Source organism: Nycticebus coucang, chromosome X (genome assembly GCF_027406575.1).
Source record: "Nycticebus coucang isolate mNycCou1 chromosome X, mNycCou1.pri, whole genome shotgun sequence".
Classification (NCBI taxonomy): Eukaryota; Metazoa; Chordata; class Mammalia; order Primates; family Lorisidae; genus Nycticebus; species Nycticebus coucang.
The window spans coordinates 33003432-33025185 of record NC_069804.1 but is presented as its reverse complement, the minus strand read 5'-3'; the positions used below and the strand labels follow the sequence as shown (position 1 = coordinate 33025185).

Here is a 21754-nt window from a genome sequence, read left to right as displayed (position 1 = left end):
AATTATAACTCAAATAGTAAATGATGAAGTAAAAAATTCACAGAATGAAATACCATTTTTTTTACATAGTAGGTTGGGTACATACATGAAAGATTAGAAGATGGACGTGCAGGTGTGGATGCGATCAAGTGATAAGCTAAACATTCTCACTAACAGGAATATATACTGAATATACATTTCCTGAGGAAAACTTCCAACACTTCCTAGTAACACAAAAATCATTCATTTCTACACATGACTATATTTGCCATGAACTCTATATCTTATGGTAAAAATCAGAATATGCTCCAATACATGGATGTATAGATAGGTGATAGACAGATATAGATAAAGATAATTTATAGGAGTGGTAAATTAGGAAATTAATTTGTAGCCCCAATACAAAGTGGTTAAATGAATGAGAGAAGACATTACAATTTTGCTTTCAAAAAATACCCAATGACATGGGAAAATTTTCACAACAAAACGCCTAGCTCTAAATATAGATAAATGGTAGATATTGTCTAAATAATCATCTTAGGGGAATAATTTAATGAAGTAAAGTAAATGTAAAGTAAAAAAAGATGCAGAGGGTGCCAAAAATATACATTTTAAGAAAGGAAAAACTATTAAAATTTTAATAGTCAAGTCACATTTGAGTTCTGCAATTACAAGAGGTGCTCAAATGTGACTTGTGTTCATCTTTTGTTATGAGTATATTGAGTATTACATTTTAGTACAGTTTTTTCTTTCATAAAATATATGCATTTTTGGCACCCTCTGTATTAAATTAAGTACCAGAAAATATGGATAGGATACTGTGCAGCCATATAAGTGTGTTTGACAACTTTTTTGATGATATAGGTCACATTGTAAAAGAAGAAATCATTGTATATATGTACTTTTAATATGGTCAGATGTCCAACACGTAGTCATGCATAAAAAAACTGAACATTTATATAAAGTCAATAGTTGTAAGTGCCTTTATTCCTTTATAACCAGAAAGTAACATTTAATTAAATATTGAGTAAGGGAAGCCTAAAGATAAGCATCCTACGATAGAGGGTTGTCTAGGTTAAGCAGGATAAATGTAAACTTTATAAATTCTTCCCCAAATTACCCTATAATATAAGTATAATACACCAAACCACAGTACATCCATTGAAAATATAAAATGTTAGTTAATTGGCATTAGTAGGCCATCAATCTGGTAACATCATTAATCAGTTTTGTTACTCCCTATGTCAATATGATTAGTTACAGTTTTATGTAGGGAGGCTAAAGGTTGTCTTACTCAAGGCTCACTATAATTAAATTCCACTCACTATATCTAAATGAAGCTATTTATATGTATAATTAAGTAAAATTAATTAAGTAATTAACTAAAACCCTCAATAAGATATAGTTTTGGATATATTTGGCTCAATAAGATACAGTTTTGGATATATTTGACATTGCTTATAAAAATAAGTATGGATTGTTAAATAGAACCAAATATTGTGCAAATTATTCTTATAAGAAAATGTAGAATTTAAATTGCCAATAGTTTCTATAACTATTAGATCATATCCTTTTGCTTGTCTCACATAGATTTAATTTTAGTACATTTAACCAAAACTATTGATTATTCATCCATTAGCATAATTTTTTTTTTTAATTTGAGGCTTTACAAAGGTCTCTGCAAGAGCAAGAAAGTGGCCTAAACTATCTCAGCACCATTGTAAAAGAGATGTCAAAGAAAGCTCCCTCTGAAATTAGCCGGAAGTATCAATCAGAATTTGAAGAGATTGAGGGACGCTGGAAGAACATCTCCTCCCAGCTGGGGGAGCGTTGTCAAAAGGTAGAGGAGCAAATGAGTAAACTCCGAAAAATGCAGGTAATCCAAAATTTTACTCTTGGTATTTGTTTTTATTTACTTGTTTTTCCCTAACAATGCATTCTAAAACATAAAGGCACATAGACATTTTCCTCTGAGAGTCCTTCAAAGTTAGAGATGAGATCAACACACAAATCTTTCACAAAGGAGTGTGGTTTGCCTATTTCTTCCAAAAAAACATTAGAGCTTTAGTTTTTAGATTTTTTAGAATGAATTTGCTCTTCTCACCAATACCAATAGGACATAAACATGTTTGAGCTCAGTAATTTCCAAAACAAATGATTCCTTTAGTTGTCTTTTAGGCTATAGGTATCATTTATCATCTAAAACATTTTATATATATTATATAATATAGTCCTATGGCTTTTATTACACTACTTCAGTTACATTTCACCCCCTTACCTTCTTCCTCGAACCACCTTTTACTGATGTAATTTGTTTGAATAGTTCCACCCTGCTAGTAATTACTCAAGTTAAAAAAACAGTAAACTGGCCTGGTGTAGTGGCTCTGCCTGTAAACCTGGCACTTTGGGAGGTCAAGATAGAAGTATTGCTTGAGGCCGGGAGTTTAAAACCAGCCTGAGCAAGAGCAAAACCCTGTCACTACAAAAACAGAAAAATTGGTCAGTAATGGTGGCGTGTACCTGCAGTTCCAGCTACCCAGGAGGCTGAGACAGGAGAATTCCTTGAGGTTGCAGTGAGCTTTATGGTGACACCGCTGCACTCTACCCCAGGTGACAGGTTGATACTCTGTCTCCAAAGAAAATACCACACAAAAAAACAAAAACTCACCAGTAAACTAACAAGTGCATTCTAGTTTAAAAGTCTAAAATATTTAGTGATCTCAGTCGTGTGTCCCTTGGATGGTGATTTATTAGAAAAAAAGTTAATCCTGGAAAAGAAACTTTGAAAACATCATGGTGTGATGAAAAGCATTGGAACATGATGCTTCTGGATTTAAATCTCAGTCCAGCTATTTAGTTTTCTGTTTTTATCTTTTGCAAATGGAAATACTAAGCAATCGTAGAACATTTGCTAAAGTACACCATATGGGCATAATGGGTGTGTATGTGTATGTGTCTACTTGTACATCAATAGACATGAAAGCATGTATCATTAGCCAGGACAAGTGGTTAAAGAGGGTACATGGTCTTCACCATCTATTAGCCCATATCTAGTGCAGAAAAAAGGTAGATGTATTTGTTTGCTATTGTTGCTATAACAAATTACCACTAATTTAATGGCTTAAAATAATACAAATGGGCTCAGTCAGCGCCTATATCTCAGCAGCTAGGGCACCAACTACATACACCAGAGCTGGCAGGTTCGAATCCAGCCTGGGCCTGCCAAACAACAATGGCAACTACAACCAAAAATAGCCAGGCATTGTGGCGGGCGCCTGTAGTCCCAGCTACTTGGGAGGCTGAGGCAAGAGATTTGCTTAAGCCCAAGAGTTGGAGGTTGCTGTGAGTTTTGATGCCACATCACTCTACAGAGGGTGACATAGTGAGACACTGTATCAAAAAAACAAACAAACAAAAAACAATACACATGTATCATCTTAAAGTTCTGGACGTCAGACGTACAAAATCAGTCTCAGTGGGCTAAAGTCAAGGTATCAGCAGGGTTGTATCCCTTTTAGAGGCTGTAGGAGAAAATGTTTCTTTGCCAGATTTGGCCTCCAGAAACGTTCTCAACACGTCTTCTCATCTTCCATCAACAAAGTCAGCAGTGTAAACCCAGCCGGTGTCAGGTGTCAGCATCTCCCTCCCCCTTTCCCTCTCCCTCCACTTCCCCCTATTCTTCCTCTTATCCTCTCTCTGTCTCTTCCTCTCCTCTTTTCTTTCCTCCTCTTCTGTCCCTCCCCCTTTCTCTGTCTTGCCTCCCGCTTAATAAGGACCCCTGTTGTAACATTTGGTCCATCCAGATGACCCAGGAGAATCTCCCCATACCAAAATTCTTCATCACATCTGCCAAGTCCTTTTTAGCATGTTAGCTAACATATTCATAGGTCCCAGGGATTAGGGTGCAGATATATTGGGGGGGACATTATTCAGCTTAGCACAGTAAGTAAATTAAACAGTGTGGGAAAGGTTATAACAGTAGGCAGGAAGAATCTCCAGCATAAAATAGGAAATAGAATTATGAAGTGTTCATGGAATATAGGTTATCTCAATGAACACAGGTAGAATTTACAATGAACGGGTAGAATTTAGTCAGCTAAGAGGGAGAAAGTTCTTGGCAAAGAGGAGCAATATGTTCAATTAACCGAAGAAGTTCACCTTTGGGGAGACACCATGTATGTTTAGGTACTAATAAAATACATGGTTGCAAAAACGATTTGAGTGTAAATTATGAATGGTCTTAGATGCCACATTTTGGAATCTGAATATCAACCTAGTGATGATGGGATTATTCATACCAATAATAATGATAAAACTGTTACTGGTATTTTGAAGAGTGAAAGATATCAGTACATTTGGGTTTTTTAAACATCACTATGAAAAGTGGAAGGAGGAAAGGAGAAGATTATTTCCATGAACGTGAGGGAGGAGTTATTAGTAGCCAGTCGCACTGAGGCAGACACCAAAACGAGAAATTGCAGTAATGAAGGAGTCAGCAATAACACCTGAACAAGGACAATGAAGATGTGGCAGAAGAGCAGAAATGGACGTGAAATGTGTCAGGTGATAATGTTGACATTCTCAGATTTAAGCAAACACTTTTAAAATTATTACTAATAATCATAGGAAAGAGGAAACTTTCTGCGAAGCACATATTTTCAATAGAAATTAATTCAGCGGGGAACAGCTTCTACAGACAACAGAGTTAAGTCATATTAAAATAAAGGAGTGACAGGCATACATTTTAAAGGTAGCAGAAAACAAAGCAGAAACAAAAAATATGGGAATGGATCATGGGAAGGACTTGGGTATTTATAAATGGTAAAAGATGACATTTTTCACCTGAGCATTACTTTAAACTGGTCAAATAAGAAAGGCACAAGCTCTCTCTTTAAAGATGACAAAACTTTAGCATGAAAGTTCCCAACTGGAAGGACTATATAAACTGTCAACTGCAGAAAACAATTTGTAGAAGTTCAGGTTTAGGGAGGCTATAAAGACACCATTACATTGAGTTTATTGTTCATAGTTTGTTTTATGTACTGTAAGGGCACATTGTTAGTATTATCATGAGTTGTTTTGTAACTTAAAATTTCTCCAGGAGGGGATATGATTTAATGTTCTCAAGAGTAACATCATAAAACCACATTTGGTAGTAATTTTTTATTTTTAACAATAGCAGACTTCATATCCCGGTGCTCACACAGTAGACCATAAAAATGCAGTCTTAGTAAAAATACTCTCTTTCTGAAGAGCTACTTAGAACATCCTTCAAAGATTGTTTGGGGGCTTGTCAAAATCAGAATTATCACTATGACAAATTGTGTTAGGACCAATGGGCACCCCCAATAATGTCTTAAAATGGATCTCTTTTTCTTTCAGAATCACATAAAAACCCTGAAGAAATGGATGGCTGAAGTCGATGTTTTTCTGAAGGAAGAATGGCCTGCCCTTGGAGATTCAGAAATTCTGAAAAAGCAATTGAAACAGTGCAGAGTAAGATTTTGATCTGATGCCTTTCATATGAAGACTTTTATATGGATAACATTGTTTGGTTAGATCAATAATTTATGACCAGGGGTGATTTTGTCCCTCCCTTCCCTAGAGGGCTTTTTGTAATGTCTAGCCTAGAGATGTTTCTGGTTGTCACAATTACAGAGGAAGCATAGATACTACTGGTATCTAGTGAATAGGCCCCAGGGATGCTGCTGAATATCCTCCAGTGCCCAGAACTGCCCTCCACAACAGAGAATTACACAGTGCAAAACGTCAGTGGCACCAGTATTGAGAAACCCTGTGTTAAATAATTAAGGAACAGTCAAAACATTGCCTTTTACTCAAACTGCACTTGATATGATTATTTTACCATAAAACTCAGTGGAATTTAAAGGTAAAAGATCCTTTGAGCTACTTGCTATATCTTGCTCCAAATTATTATTCATACTGTGTTGCTCCCTTCATGTATAATTCACTGTGCTATAATATAATACAATATGGAATTTTGAAATACTATTCATTGTGCCATTATTATGCAGCAGGAAGAAAATCTAGCTCTTTAAAGAACTTTTTTTCTTGCAAATAAAAGCTAAAAAAGCAAATCCACCCTAGAAATAACTTTCACACCCATTATGCTATAAACAATTGTTGCAATATCCTGCATTTGAAAACCAAAATTCTTTCAAAGATAGTAATGTATAGGCACATCATTTTCACACTTTTTTCTAGCCATAAATATTAAATTTCTTTTTGTTTCTGATATAAGTAGAATACAGATAACTCCCTACTTCCTTCATGCCATAATAACCACTGAACATTTTTTTACAAGCTGGTTATGCAGATGTATATATCTGTATCTGGTTTTAGATTTTCAAAGACAAAATTCATATGCAATGCCATGATTTGTAACTATACATTTCCAAGCTATGCTGCATTTCTTTATTTTTTTTTTAATTGAGACAGAATCTCACTTTGTTGCCCTCTGTAGAGTGTGGTGGCGTCACAGCTCACAGCAACCTCAAACTCTTGGGCTCAAATGATTCTATTGTCTCAGCCTCCCAAGTAGCTGGGACTACAGGAATCTGCCACAATGCCCGGCTATTTTTGTTGTTGTTGTTTGTTTGTTTAGCAGGCCTGGGCTGGGTTCGAACCCAACAGCCCCAGTGAATGTGGCCAGAGCCCTAACCACTGAGCAACAGGCACCTAGCCTATGCTGCATTTCTAATACATGTATGTGGTGATACTTTTCTTTCAGCCAGCTTACACTGAATTATTTTCTTAGCTTTTAGTCAATGATATTCAGACAATTCAGCCCAGTCTAAACAGTGTCAATGAAGGTGGGCAGAAGATAAAGAGTGAAGCCGAGCCAGAGTTTGCTTCTAGATTTGAAAGAGAACTCCGAGAACTTAATACTCAGTGGGATCACATGTGCCGACAGGTATGACGGCTGTGGGTTGCCTCAATTTAATTTCTGTTTCACTGTGGGTTGCCTCAATTTAATTAACTATGATTTCCTAATGTATTTGTTTACCATTACTTTTATTTAAAGCTTTTGTCCTGACTATGTGGTTGTGTTAACACACTGTTGATTCGAACAAATTAGTCTTTTGCTAGCATATGGAAATACTTTTATAGTTGATACTTTAACTACTACTTATTCATCTTATTGAGGCCTTAAACTGTCATACTGAAAAATCCTATTCTTAGGCATTATTTTCGTTGTATTAGTGAAGACTAATGCATACGTTTATAGTAATAATTGCATTAACAAAAATGCTTTACACATGTATACATGGTATAAAACAGTGGTTTTCAACCTGTGGGTCACAACCCCTTTGTAACAATGAAAATACGTCCTGCATAGTTTTCATAACAGTAGCAAAATTACAGTTATGAGGTAGCAACAAAAATAATTTTATGGTTGGGAGTCCACAACATGAGGAACTGTATTAAAGGGTCGCAGCATTAGGAGGCATTAGGAAGGTATGGTATAAAATAAAATGAATGAGTAATATGTGTGTATGGGGAAATATGGTAAGTAGTTTTTACCTCTGATTGTTAAGATTTCCAAGTTTGACTACTTCAATACTTTTATTTCAATAAACAAAATAAGATTGGAAAACCATTACATGTGAAACTTAGTAAATGTAGAATATAAATGTCTTAACACAGTAACTAAGAAAATGCCAGGAAGGCTAGGTTAACCAGTGTGATGAAAATGTGTCAAAAGGTCTATAAAACCAGTGTATGGTGCCTCATGATCGCATTAATGTACATAGCTATGATTTAATTAAAAATAAAAAAGAATAGCTGAATGAACAAAAAATCCCACAAATAACTGTACATTTAGATCTGAGTTTCCCATTTTTCTATAGCAGAATATTTTATTGATTGCTATTTATTTTAAATTTAAAGACTGTAGAAAATTTACATACAGTCAGTGTACGTAACATACTTCTTGTTCAAAAGATAAAATTTTGACCTAAAGCAGTCATTACTTTAGGTCAGTTAACCAATATATTAGTTCCCCATTGTCTGCACTTTTGCTTTCGATAGTTTAAGTTACCTGAGATCAGCCACAGTCCAAAAATAGATAAGTACAACAGTACAGTAAGATATTTTAAGAAGGAGAGAAAGATAGCTTGTATTGCGGTATACTTACATTGTTATAATTATTCTATTTTATGATCATTTGTTGTTAATCCATTACCGTGCCTAATTTGTGAATTATTTTGATCATAGGTGTGTATGGATAAGAAATAACCCAGTATATATACAGTTTGGAACTACCCATAGCTTCAGGTATTCACTAGCAGTCTTGGAGTTCTTTTGTTATTTCTTTTTTTTTTTTTTTTTAAGTTTTTTTATTTTTATTTTTTGCAGTTTTTGGCCAGGGCTGGGTTTGAACCCGCCACCTCTGGCATATGGGGCCAGCACCCTACCCCTTTGAGCCACAGGCCCCGCCCCTCTTTTGTTATTTCTAAATACCCATTAAATGTCGAAAAGGAATGCTGAAAGGCAAAACTAAATATGAAAAAAAAAATAGAAAAGTAAAAATCAAGGTAAGTCACCCAGCCAATACAATCCCTGACAAGTATTCAGCAGTTATATTAATTCACAGGCGAGATAAACATGGGTCAGTTAGCTTACTTTCTTCTCCTGGAAGAACTAGAAGAGTAGGTCAGGAAAAAATTACTATGTTAATAATAGATTATCCCACTGATGCTTTCCTGGAAGGCCAGTATGAAAGGCCTTGGTTGAATCTTCTTAATAGACAAATAGAAAGAACACCACTGATTTATTTAGAGCAGGGGACAGCAAGAGCAAATAAATAACATAGGTCAACAATATTACTGAAACCTCAAGGTTTTACATTTCATAGAAGTATAATTATTAAAGCATCTCTATTCTAAAAATAGCTTTGCTGACAAACTTATTGCTGCTAGAATATGCGCTGAGAATTTGTCGTTGAAGAAAAGAATTTTAAACGCCCTGGCCTGCTGCATAACAAAATATCTATAGATTCCAGCCGTGTTCCCATTCCATTTTCTAATCCTAAAATATTTTACATGTCTCTGATTCTCCTTTGAACATCACTCTGCTCATGGTCTGACTTTGTTGCCGTATAATGTAAGTTTTGAAAGGAAGGAATCATACAATTGAGAAGAGGATGACACTGCAGCAAAGAAGGGAAGCCAGGCCTGGGTATTCATACCAATTAAGTGTTCCAGAGAGAAGAAAGGAAATGAAGTGTAAATCCATGCATTATAGAAATGTTTACACACAAAATGAGGGTGTGATGTTCTCCTGTAGGTTAAAGATAGCTCGTTATTTGTTATTAGGAGCCACAGTCTGGAAAAAGATGCATAAAAAATTAGGGAAAACTTTGTAGAAATGTCTGATGTCCTTGAAGATGTTTTGAGATCCCATGATCTGATTTTGGAGGTAAATAATGGTTAAGATTATTTTTAATTCTAAAAGTTATGTATCAAAATTTCCAACATATCACTATTCTAGCTATTTCTAATAAAGAATAGCTATTATTAAAATATCCCACAAGTTTATCAACCATAGTCCAAGAAAAAAAGGAAGGCAAGGAGCAAAGGGGGTAAAAAGGAGAGAGGGAAGCATATTTATAATTACACGTATTTGTATATTAATATATTACACACATTTATTAAGTAAGATACATGCAAATATAGAAGTAATTTTTTGTTTTTATTTTTATTTTCTCATTTTATTTTTTTGAACTTTTTTTATTAAATCATAGCTGTGTACATTGATGAAATCAAGGGGTACAATGTGCTGGTTTCATATACAATCTGAAATATTCTCATCACATCGTTCAACGTAGCCTTCATGGCATTTTCTTAGTTATTGTATGTAGACATTTGTATTCTGCATTTAGTAAGTTTCACCTATACCCATTCTAAGATGCACTGTGGGTGTGACCCCACCAATTACCCTCCCTCCTCCTCCTCTCCCCTACTCCCTCCCCTCCCCTCCCTTGGCCCTTTCCCCATATTCTTGTGCTATAGTTGGGTTATAGCCTTTATATGAAAGCTATAAATTAGCTTCATAGTAGGGCAGAGTACATTGGATACTTTTTCTTCCATTCTTGAGATACTTTGCTAAGAAGAATATGTTCCAGATCTATCCATGTAAACATGAAAGAGGTAAAGTCTCCATCTTTGTTTAAGGCTGCATAATATTCCATGGTATACATGTACCACAATTTGTTAATCCATTCATGGGTTGATGGGCACTTGGGCTTCTTCTATGACTTAGCAATTATGAATTGGGCTGTAATAAACATTTCGATACAAATGTCTTTTTTATATTGTGATTTTTGGTCTTCTGGGTCTATACCTAGTAAAGGAAATATAGGATCAAATGGCATGTCTATTTTTAGATCTCTAAGTATTCTCCAAACACCTTCCAAAAGGAACGAATTAGTGTGCATTCCCACCAGCAGTGTAGAAGTGTACCCTTTTCTCCACATCCACACCAACATCTCTGGTTTTAAGATTTTGTTATGTGGGCTAATCTTACTGAAGTTATGTGATATCTCAAAGTAGTTTTAATTTGAATTTCTCTGATGATTAAGGATGATGAGCTTTTTTTCATGTGTCTGTAGGCCGTGCGCCTGTCTTCTTTAGAGAAGTTTCTCTTCAAGTCTTTTGCCCAACATGAAATGAGATCACTTGTTCTTTTCTTGCTAACACGTTTGTGTTCTCTGTGGATTCTGGTTATTAAACCTTTATTGGAGGTATAACCTGCAAATATTTTCTCCCATTCTAAGGGCTGTCTGCTTGCTTTACTTACTGTGTTCTTGGCTGTGCAGAAGCTGCTTAGTTTGATCAGGTCCCAGTAGTGTATTTTTGATACTGCTTCAATTGCCTGGAGAGTCCTCCTCATAAAATACTCACCCAGGCCGATTCCTTCAAGAGTTTTCCCTGCACTTTCTTCAAGTATTTTTATAGTTTCATGTCTTACGGTTAAATCTTTAATCCAGTGAGAGTCTATCTTAGTTAATGGTGAAAGGTGTGGGTCCAGTTTCACGTCTTCTACAGGTTGCCAGCCAGTTTACCCAGCACCATATGTTAAATAGGGAATCTTTTTCCCACTGAATGTTTTTAATTGGCTTGTCAAAGATCAGATAATGGTAAGTAGCTGGATTCATCTCTTAGTTCTCTATTCTCTCCCAGGCATCTACCTCTCTGTTTCTGTGCCAGTACCATGCTGTTTTGATCACTATCGATTTATAGTACAGTCTCAGGTCTGGTAGTGTGATTCCTCCTCCTTTGTTTTTATATCTCAGTAATGTCTTGGCTATTTGAGGTTTTTCTCTGATTCCATATAAAACAAAGTATTGTTTTTTCAAGATCTTTAAAATATGAAAATGGAGCTTTAATAGGAATTGCATTAAAATTATATATTGGTTTGGGTAGTATAGATATTTTAACAATGTTAATTCTTCCCACCCATGAGCATGGTATGTTTTATCATTTGTTAACATCTTAAGCTATTTATTTTCTTAAAGTTTCATACTTACAGAGATGTTTCACGTCCTTTGTTAGGTAAACTCCCAAATATTTCATCTTCTTTGGCACTACTGTGAAAGCAATAGAGTCCTTGATTGTTTTTTTCAGCTTGGCTATTGTTGGTATATACATAAAGGCTGCAGACTTATGGGTGTTGATTTTGTAGCCTGAGACATTGCTGTATTCCTTGATCACTTCTAAAAGTTTTGTGGTAGACTCCCTGGTGTTTTCCATATATACAATCATATCATCTGCGAAGAGTGAAAGTTTGATCTCTTCTGACCTTATGTGTATACCCTTGATCGCCTTTTGTTCCCTAATTGCAATGGCTAAAGCTTCCATTACAATGTTAAAGAGCAATGGAGACAATGGGCAACCTTGCCTGGTTCCTGATCTAAGTGGAAATGATTTCAATTTAACTCCATTCAATACGATATTGGCTGTGGGTTTGCTGTAGATGGCCTCTATCAGTTTAAGAAATGTCCCTTCTATACCAATTTTCTTAAGTGTTCTTATCGTGAAGGGATGCTGGATATTATCAAAAGCTTTTTCTGCATCAATTGAGAGAATCATTTGGTCTTTATTTTTTAGTTTATGTGCTGAATTACATCTATAGATTTACGTATATTGAACCACCCTTGAGAGCCTGGGATAAATCTCACTTGGTCATGGTGTATAATTTTTTTGATGTGTTGTTGAATTCTGTTTGTTAGGATCTTATTGAGTATTTTTGCATCAATATTCATTAGTGATATTGGTCTATAATTTTCTTTTCTTGTTGGGTCTTTCCCTGGTTTGGGGATCAAGGTGATGTTTGCTTTGTAGAATGTGTTGGGTAGTATTCCTTCTTTTTCTATATTTTTGAAGAGGTTTAGTAATATAAGTACTAGTTCTTCTTTAAAGGTTTGGTAGAATTCTCACTAAAGCCATCTGGTCCTGGGCTTTTCTTTTTAGGGAGATTTTGTATAGTTGATGCTATTTCAGAACTCGATATTGGCCTGTTCAATATTTCCACTTCGTTTTGGCTAAGACTTGGTAGGTGGTGTACTTCTAAGTATTGGTCGATTTCCTTCAGATTTTCATATTTCTGAGAGTGAAGTTTCTTGTAATATTCGTTAAGGATTTTTTGAATTTCTGAGGGGTCTGTTATTTCATCTTGGTCATTTATGATTGATTAAATTAGAGATTTTACTCTTTTTTTTTTCCTGGTTAGGTTGGCCAAAGCTTCATCTATTTTATTGATTTTTTCAAAAAACCAACTTTTTGATTTATTGATCTGTTGTATAATTCTTTTGTTTTCAATTTCATTTAATTCTGCTCTGATTTTGGTTATTTCTTTTCTTCTGCCAGTTTTGTGGTTGGAATGTTCTTCCCTCTCCAGTTGCTTGAGATGTCCCATTAAGTTATTAACTTCCTCTCTTTCTGTTTTCTTGAGGAAGGCTTACAATGCTATAATTCCCCCCTTAGGACTGCCTTTGAGGTATCCCAGAGGTTCTGATAATTCGTGTCTTCATTGTCATTTTGTTCCACAAATTTGGTGATTTCCTTCTTAATCTTGTCTATGACCCATCTGTCCTTCAGCATATGGTTATTTAGTTTCCATGTTTTTGTATGAGAATGCAGATTCCTGTTGTTATTGAGTTCAACTTTTATTCCATTATGGTCTGAGAATATGCAAGGAATAATTTCTATTTTTTTAAATTTGCTGAGGTTAGACTGGTGATCTAGGATGTGTTCCATTTTTGAGTATTTTCTGTGGACTGATGAGAAGAATGTGTATTCAGTTTTGTTGGGATGAAATGTTCTGTAGATGTCTGTTAAATCCAGATGTTGAATGGTTAAGTTTAAATCTAAAATTTCTTTGCTCAGCTTCTTTTTGGAGGATCTATCCAACATTGCTAAAGCAGTGTTAAAAGCTCTGATTACTATGAAAGTGGAAGATATCAAGTTGCTCGTGTCTGTTAGAGTTTCTCTTACAAATTGAGGTGCATTCTGGTTGGGTGCATAAATATTAATAATTGAAATCTCATCATATTCAGTATTACCTTTAACAAATATGAAATGTCCATCCTTATCCTTCCTTATTTTGGTTGGTTTAAAGCTCATTCTATCTGCAAAGAGGATTGCAATGCCTGCTTTTTTCTGCTTTCCATTTGCCTGGAATATAGATGACCATCCCTTCAAGTGAGTCTATATTTATCTTTTAAGATAAGATGAGATTCTTGTATGCAGCAGATATCTGGCCTGAGTTTTTGTATCCAGTCAGCCAACCCTTGCCTCTTTAGAGGACAATTTAAACCATTCACATTAATTGAGAATATTGATAAGCCTTTCAAAATCAGGTGTACATTTTTAATCCTTTTGTGACTGTGGAAGTTGGAATTTGATCAACAGTTTCTGGGTGAGTTTACTGTTGTGGTGGAGGATTATGCTGTGCTTTATGGAGGATAGGTCTGAGAATATCCTGGAGAGCTGGTTTAGTTATGGCAAATTTCTTCAACATGTGAATGTCATTAAAGTATTTAATTTCTCCATCATAAATGAAACTCAGTTTAGCTGGATCCAGGATCCAGGGTTGAAAGTTATTTTGTTTTAGGAGATTAAAAATCGATGACCATCCTCTTCTAGCTTGAAAGGTTTCAGCAGAGAGATCTGCAGTTATTCTAATATTCTTCCCCTTGTAGGTAATGGTTTTCTTTCGTTTGGCTGATTTCAGAATTTTCTCCTTCATATTAACTTTAGCGAAATTGATTATGATGTGTCTGGGGGATATCTTATTCGGGTTGAGTCATGCTGGAGTTCTGAAACTGTCTGCTATCAGAATTTCAGAATCTTTTGGCATGTCTGGGAAGTTCTCTTTCATAATCTCATGGAGAAGAGACACTGTGCCTTGTGAAGCCACTTCGTCGCTTTCAGGGATCCCTTTAGGTGAATATTAGTTGTCTTCAAATTATCCCAGAGCTCTCTGAGATAGTGATCTGTTTTTGCCCTCCATTTCTCTTCCTCTTTGAAAGTTTGGGAGCATTCGAAAGCTTTGTCTTCAATGTCAGAAATCCTTTATTCTGCTTGCTCCATTCTGTTACTGAGGGATTGTACTGTGTTTCTCAGATCTTTGAGGGCTGCAACCTGTTGTCTCAATGTGTCAAAATCTTTGATCATTTGGTCTTTGAATTGGTTGAATTCTTGAGACATCTTTTGGATTACTGCTTAGAATTTTAATTTGATCTTATTTGCTATCCAGATTCTGAATTCGATTTCTGACATCTCAGCTATTTGTTTGTACATGGGATCTTGTTCTGTGTCTGCCTTGTTGCTCCTTGGGGGAGTTTATCTACTCTGATTATTCATATTGCCAGAGTTTTTCCATTGATTCTGCCTCATTATTGTTTTTCACCTTTGCCTCTGGCTGTGTTCAGAATTTGTGAGGTGTCTCTTTAACATTAGACCCCAGTGGGATCACTCTGTTGTTGCTGGATCTTTGTAGGGAGTGACCCTGTGTAGCTCCTCTGGGAGCCCCAGCCAGGGAGTTTTGGCTGTGGGAACAGGTCTGGAGTCCGGCACACACAGATGCAGCAACAGGGTGGGGGTGGTGTACATGGCTCTGGGAGTGCCTGGTGCCAAGTGACTTTGGCACAGAGCCCCCAAGGCTCCAGCTGTCTCTGGGCAGGAGGAGGGCTCTGGAGGGAGGGCGCAGGTCGCGCATCTACCAGAGTCCCTGGCCAGACGGGCGGGCGGGTGTGGAGGCACAAGGGTACAGGAGGGAGGACACAAGTTGCATGGCTCCTGGAGTTCCTGGCTGGGGTTGGCGGAGGCCCAGTGGGCGCAGGGCTCGTGGCCATGCGGTTGCTGGCAGAGTCCCTGGCCAGGGCAGGCATGGAGAGGCCCGGCAGTCGTAGGCCATGGGGCCGTGCAGTTGCCGGCGAAGTCCCTGGTCGGGGTGGGCACAGGTCTCTGGGCTGTTGGTTGCTGGCAGAGTCCCTGGCTGAGGTGGGTGTAGATCACTGGGCAGCACAGTTTCCAGCAGAGTCCCTGGTTGGGTCGGGCATACGGAGGCCGAACGGGTGCGGGGCATGGGGCTGTGTGTTTGCCAGAGAAGTCCTTGGTGGGGGGCACTTGGCACGGCCCCCAGAGTCTCTTGCTTGGAGGGTGCTTGGTCTGGTAGACAGGGTGGGGGGGCACTGCTCAAGAACTTCCTCCCTCAGACTCAGCAGTGGTAAGGCTTCTGGTTCATAAGGGGAGGAAGGGTGTGCTGGAAGTTCAGAATGGCAGGGAAGACTTTAGTTCAATTTTTCTGCCTAGCAAGAAGTGTTCAGAGTCACAGCAGGGTCCCTCTGAGGAAGTATTCCCCACTTCCAAAGCACTCACCCGTGGGGTGAAACAAAAATCACAGACAAGTTCTCTTGTCTGTGGAAAACGAGCAGGAGCAAATGAAGAGAAAAAAAGGAGACAGAAAAACAAAAAAAACCCCACAGCTTTCTTGGGGGAGGGGACGGACACTTCTCCTTTCAGATGAATTTTGTACCTGAAGCTTGGTTTCTTGGAGTCGCAGCTTGCCTTAGCAGAGGTGACCTGCAGTTATCATTTCTCTCTTGGCTGGGCTCCCAGTCTTCAGCTTAATTGGGCTGTTTTTGGACGTTATCATTCCTTTTGGACGTTATCATTCCTTTTGGACGTTATCATTCCTTTTGGACAAGAGCCTCTTTCGGAAGCTGCGTTCAGTCCTGTTTTTCTTTATTATTATAATATTTATCTGAATATACCATTTTGAAAATTTAGTATCAGATATAAATGGGGAATAAATAAATACAGCACTTACCTTCATGGAGATTATAGTTTAGTGGAAAAAATAGAAAATAAATATGTTGACACATTATCACACCAATCCCTATTTTTATTTGTTGTTAAATGCTCTGATTTTAGTAACCATAATGCTGTAAATGAGACTAACGAGAGTGGGAAAACTATGTTCTATTGGGTCATCAGTAACGTCTTTTCCAAATAGGTGGAGTAAAAGCTGATGCCTATTTTTAGATCTCTGAGTGTTTGGATCCTGCAATTCCTCTATTAGGAGTAGATCCAAAAGACAAAAAATCACTTTGCAAAAAAGATTTTGCACCATATTATTCACTGCAGCTCAATTCGTAATAGCCAAACGGAAGAAGCCCACGTGCCCATCGACCATGAATGGATTAATAAATTGTGGTCTATGTATGCCATGGAATACTATGCAGCCTTAAAAAAGATGGAGACTTTACCTCTTTTATGTTTACATGGAGGGACCTGGAATATATTCTCCTGAGTAAAGTATCTCAAGAATGGAGGAAAAACTATCCAATGTACTCAGCACTTCTATGAAACAAACTTATATTTACTCACACTTACTTATGAAAGATAGAATACAACTATAGCACAGGATGAAGGAGAGAAATGGAGTGGGAAGGGTGGGGATGGAGGGAGGTTTGACAGAGGGAGGGTAAACCACGGGACCACACCTATGGAGCATATTGCAAGGGTACAAGTCAAATCTATCAAGTGTAGAACATAAATGTCTTTTTTTTGTTCGTTTGTTTTTTGTTTTTTGTTTGTTTATTTTTTAATAGGAAAAAAAGACAAAGGCTAGAGGCGAATTTTTCTTTGTGTCCCTCTGGATTAAATGCTCAGATGGTCTACTTAGATCAATTTAGCATCTTTCAACTTTACATCTTTGGTCCCCTTGGTCTAAGACAGACATTATCTTCCTTTTAGAGGTTAGGAAACTATGGCACAGAATTAGGAAGCTAATTTCCCAGGGAGAGCATGGTGAAGTCAAGGAAGGAGCCCTAGGGGAGGCTGTTGGAGCTGGCGCCATGTTGCTTCCCAGCCCGTTTGCTTCCATCCTGGCATAGTCAGGGCCGTTAGGGCAGGCAGTCTTCTGGTGCCCCAGCATACTTGAGGCCCATTTGATCCCTTCTGCTCTGGTGCACTAGGGGAGCAGGATGGCTCTTTGCCACTTTTGCCAAACTGCAAGGGTGATAGGAGGGAAGGCAGCCAGGAATAGGGTTCTGGTCCTTTCTTTTGGTTTCTTCCTGTTGTTGGCAGCCCTTCAATGATAGGGGATGAATGACCAGGATGATCATCCCTCATCACATGCTGTTGGGGGAAACTCAAACAGGAGGGCAGGAGATGGCCACTTAGAGTGTCTCAAAGCAGGGGGATGATAAGCCAGCCAGCAAGCAAGGCATGGGGACTTGGGGGGTTTGTCCAGCCACAGGGGCCAGTCCAGCCAGAGGCACCTGAGTGCTGCCTGCTTAGCCGCCCAGGGTGCTATTTCTGCCGCTAAACTGCCAGAACTCTCCATATGAGAGCAGGCTGTGGCCAACTTCCCCAGCTTTTGAAAATCCTGCATCTTTTAGTTCCCTACTGTGTTTGTACATGGCCCTGCATCTTTAGTTCCCTACTGTGTTTGTACATGGCCCACATTTTAATAGTCTCCAGGCTTCTTCCACCATTTGCTCTCTGATGTTTGGTGTGATTTCTCTTCTCCTCGAGACAGTGCCCCTGGCTCCTCTGACACCCTCCCAGTCCAGGAACAACTTAGGGAACACTGATGTGCCAAGCATGTAGCCTGAGATTGATGAGCCTGTCAGCTGGCTCCCTCTGCCCCCAGCCCTCCCCCTCTGCTGAGTGGAACTCACATGCATGAGCTGGGAGGGGTGGGCAGGATAGCAGGGAGCTGAGGGAAGGGACCTTGGAGCCTCAAGCCAGGTGTGAGCCAACAGGCAACGTGACCTTCTCCCGAACATAAATGTCTTAACACAATAATCAAGTAATTGAGGCGAAAGCTATATTAATTAGTTTGATGTAAGGACACCAAATTGTATAAAAAAAAAACTCAACACACTGTACCCCCCTATGCATAAGTGTATTCATTATCTATATGTATATGACTTAAAAAAAAAAAAAAGCCGATGCCTAGTTGGTGAGAAAAACTTGGTAATTTTATGGGTGAGGGAATTCTGGATAAAAAAATGAAGTGGGAGAAACTTCTGAGGCAGGAGAAGGCTATGTTTTAAGAACTCAAAAGTAGCCACAGGGAAGTAGAGCATCATGAGCCAGGAGAAAATGAATAAGAATTAAGAGTCATGACAGATGTAGAAGCCACACAGAGGATTTAGTCTGTATGGTAAGTGTAGTGAGAAGCTATCAAAGACTTTTAGACATAGAAGTGGCATCATATTTGAAAGTTGGTTATATAATCCCAGTAGTTGAAGAATAAATCAAAAGGGCTCAGGTAGAAGCAGGTAGGAATTGTTATTGTCCAGGTAGAAAATACTGCTGGAAAGGAATAAAGGGTTATTAGAAGATACTGAAAGAAATGAAGATATTTGAAATATATAATCTTCTTCTAACATTATGATTGGTTTTCTGTTCCAAGTTTCCCCACCTTTTTTTAAGTTATTCCATGGAAAAGAGTTGGTTTGAATATTTATTTCTCCATTTCATTACTATTTAGTCTATCATTATGAATATTTTCCCATTTTACAGTAATTTGCTTATTTGTAAATTTTAATGTCATTTTATTTTTTCAATTTCAAAATGTTAAGGGGGTACAAATATTTTTGTTATTGAGATACATCAGATAATGCTTAAGGGCTTTTGATGTGCCTCTCACTAGAATAGTGTTCATTGTACCCAATAGTACAATGTACCCAGAAACTTTTATCCCACAATCCCCACAACCACCTCCTTCTTGATTTCCAATGTGCTTCATATCTCTTTGTGCCCACATGTACCCATTATTTAGCTTCCACTTATTAGTGAGAACATATGGTGTTAATTATTACATTCCTGAGATACTTAAGATAATGGTCTCCAGTTCCTTACAGGTTGTTGCAAGTAACAATACTTGATTCCTTTTTTATGGCTGAATAATACTCCATTGTGTGTGTGTGTGTGTGTGTGCGCGCGCGCATGCCACATTTTCTTTAACCACTTGTAAAGTAATGGCACTTAGGTTTGTTTCCATATCTTTGCAATTGTTAATTGTGCTGCAATACAGATTCAGGTGCAGGTGTCTTTTTGATAAAATAACCTTTATTCCTTTCAGTAAATACCCAGCAGTGGGATTGCTGGATCTAATGGGAGGTCTCACATTTATTTATTTAAGGAATCTCCATACTGTTTTCCATAGAGGCTATACGAATTTGCAGTCCCACCAACAGTGTATGATTGTTCCAATCTCTCTGCATCCAGGCCAACATCAATTTTTTTTTTTTTTTCACTTTTTAGTAATGGCCATTCTGATAGGGTTAAGAATATCACTTAGTAGTTTTAATTTGAATTTCCCTGATAATTAATGATGTTGAGCATTTTTTTGTAAGTTTGTAGGCCATTTATCTATCTTTTTTTGAAAAACTTCTATTCATGTTTTTAGTGTATTTTTTAATGGGGTAGGTTATTTGTCTCTTGGTGAGTTTGAGTTCTGTATGGATTCTGGATGTCAGTTCTTTGTCAGATGTCTAGTTTATGAAAAATTTCTCCCATTCTGTAGGTTGTCTATTTGCTCTGTCGATTATTTCTTTTGCTGTTCAAAAGATTTTTAATTAATTAATTCCCATTTATTTATTTTTGTTACTGTATCTACCTATGAAGTATTAGTCATAAATTCTCTGCCTAGGCTGATGTCTACAAAATTTTTTACTATGTAGTCTTCTAGAATTTTTGAGGTTTCATACCTTATATTTAAATCTTTTGTCTATCATGAATTCATTTTTGTATATGTTGAGAGTTAGAGGTCCTGTTTAATTTTTCTACATTTGGCAATTCAATTTTGCCAGCACCATTTATTGAAGATGGTATAGTTTTCCCAGTGTATGTTGTTGTCTGCTTTGTTGAAGATCAGTAGGTCATAGCTGCCTGGTTTTATTTCTAGGTTATCCATTTTATTTTATTGGTCTATATTTCTGCTTTTTTTGCCAGTACCAGGCTATTTTGGTAGCCTTATGGTATACCATAAAGTCAGGTAAGAAGATGTATTCAGACTTACTCTTTTTGCACAGGATTGCTTTGAATATTCAGGCTCTTTGTGGGGTAGGGTGTAAATGAAGCTTAGGATTTTTTTCTATGTGTGTGAAATAAGACTTTGGTATATTCATGGGAATTTCAGTGAATCTGTAAATCACTTTGGGTAGTATGAGCATTTTAATAATATTGATTCTCCCTATTAGTGAGAATAGGATATTTTTTTTCCATTTGTGTCATCTACAATTTCTTTCATCACTGTTTTATACGTCTCTTTACAAAGGTATTTCACCTCCTTGGTTCAGTATATTCCTAAGTATCTTATTTTCTTTGTAGCTATTATGAATGGTACTGAGCCTTTGGCTTGACTCTTACTAGTATATAGAAATGCTATTGATTTATGTACATTGATTTTCTAAACTGAGACTGCTGAATTTATTAATACTAGGAGGATTTTGATGGATTCTAGGGTTTTCTGGATACAAGATTATGCCCTCAGTAAACAAATAGTTTTAACCCTTCACCCCTAATTTAGATGCCCTTTGTTTCTTTCTCTTGTCTGATTGCTCTGGGTAGGACTTATAATACTAGATTACATAGAAATAGTGACAGTAAGTACCCTAGTCTTGGTCCAAGTCTAAGGTGTGAATCTGGTCCAGGGTTTTCTTTTCTGGGGTGAGGGGTTATTACGGTTCCCTTGTCACTGCTCATTATTGGCCTTTTCAAAATTCTTTTTGATTCAAGGTGCAGATATCATATTTTACCAGCTATTTATGCATGTCCACTAGGTTTTATAGTTTGTTTGCATAGAGATTTTATTAGTATTCATGAATAAGACTGTATTTCAGTGATATCAGTTGTAATGTCTCATTTATTATTTCTGATTGTATTTATTTGAGCCATTTCTATTTCTAGATAGCTTATGGTCTCTCCATTTTGTTTATCTTTTCAAAGAAACAATTTCAGTTTCATGTTTTTATTTTGTTTATTTTATTTAGTTATTGGCTACTATTGCCTTTAGTTCTGCTCCGAGCTTTGTTCTTTCATCTTTTGGTCAGCTTTGGGCCAGGTTTGTTCTTTTTCTCATACCAGGAGGTATAACATTGTTGTTAATTTGTGATCTTTCTGTCTTTTTGATGAAGATACTTAAGGCTATGAATTTTACACTTAGGATTGTGTTTGTTGAATTCCATAAATCATGAAAGCCTGTGTCCCATATGTCATTCAGTTCAAGG

The 21754-nt window shown here is 37.2% G+C and overlaps 1 protein-coding gene across 6 annotated transcripts in view; it reads left to right on the top strand.

Annotated features, from left to right (window-relative positions):
• DMD (dystrophin) overlaps positions 1 to 21754 on the top strand; it is a 2416375-nt gene that overhangs the window by 895781 nt on the left and 1498840 nt on the right. For all 6 annotated transcript variants that reach the window (XM_053581215.1, XM_053581214.1, XM_053581218.1 and 3 more), the window contains 3 exons: positions 1643 to 1855; positions 5362 to 5475; positions 6758 to 6913. In XM_053581215.1, the coding sequence (XP_053437190.1) occupies positions 1643 to 1855; positions 5362 to 5475; positions 6758 to 6913 (483 nt within the window). The remainder of the gene's footprint in view (positions 1 to 1642; positions 1856 to 5361; positions 5476 to 6757; positions 6914 to 21754) is intronic.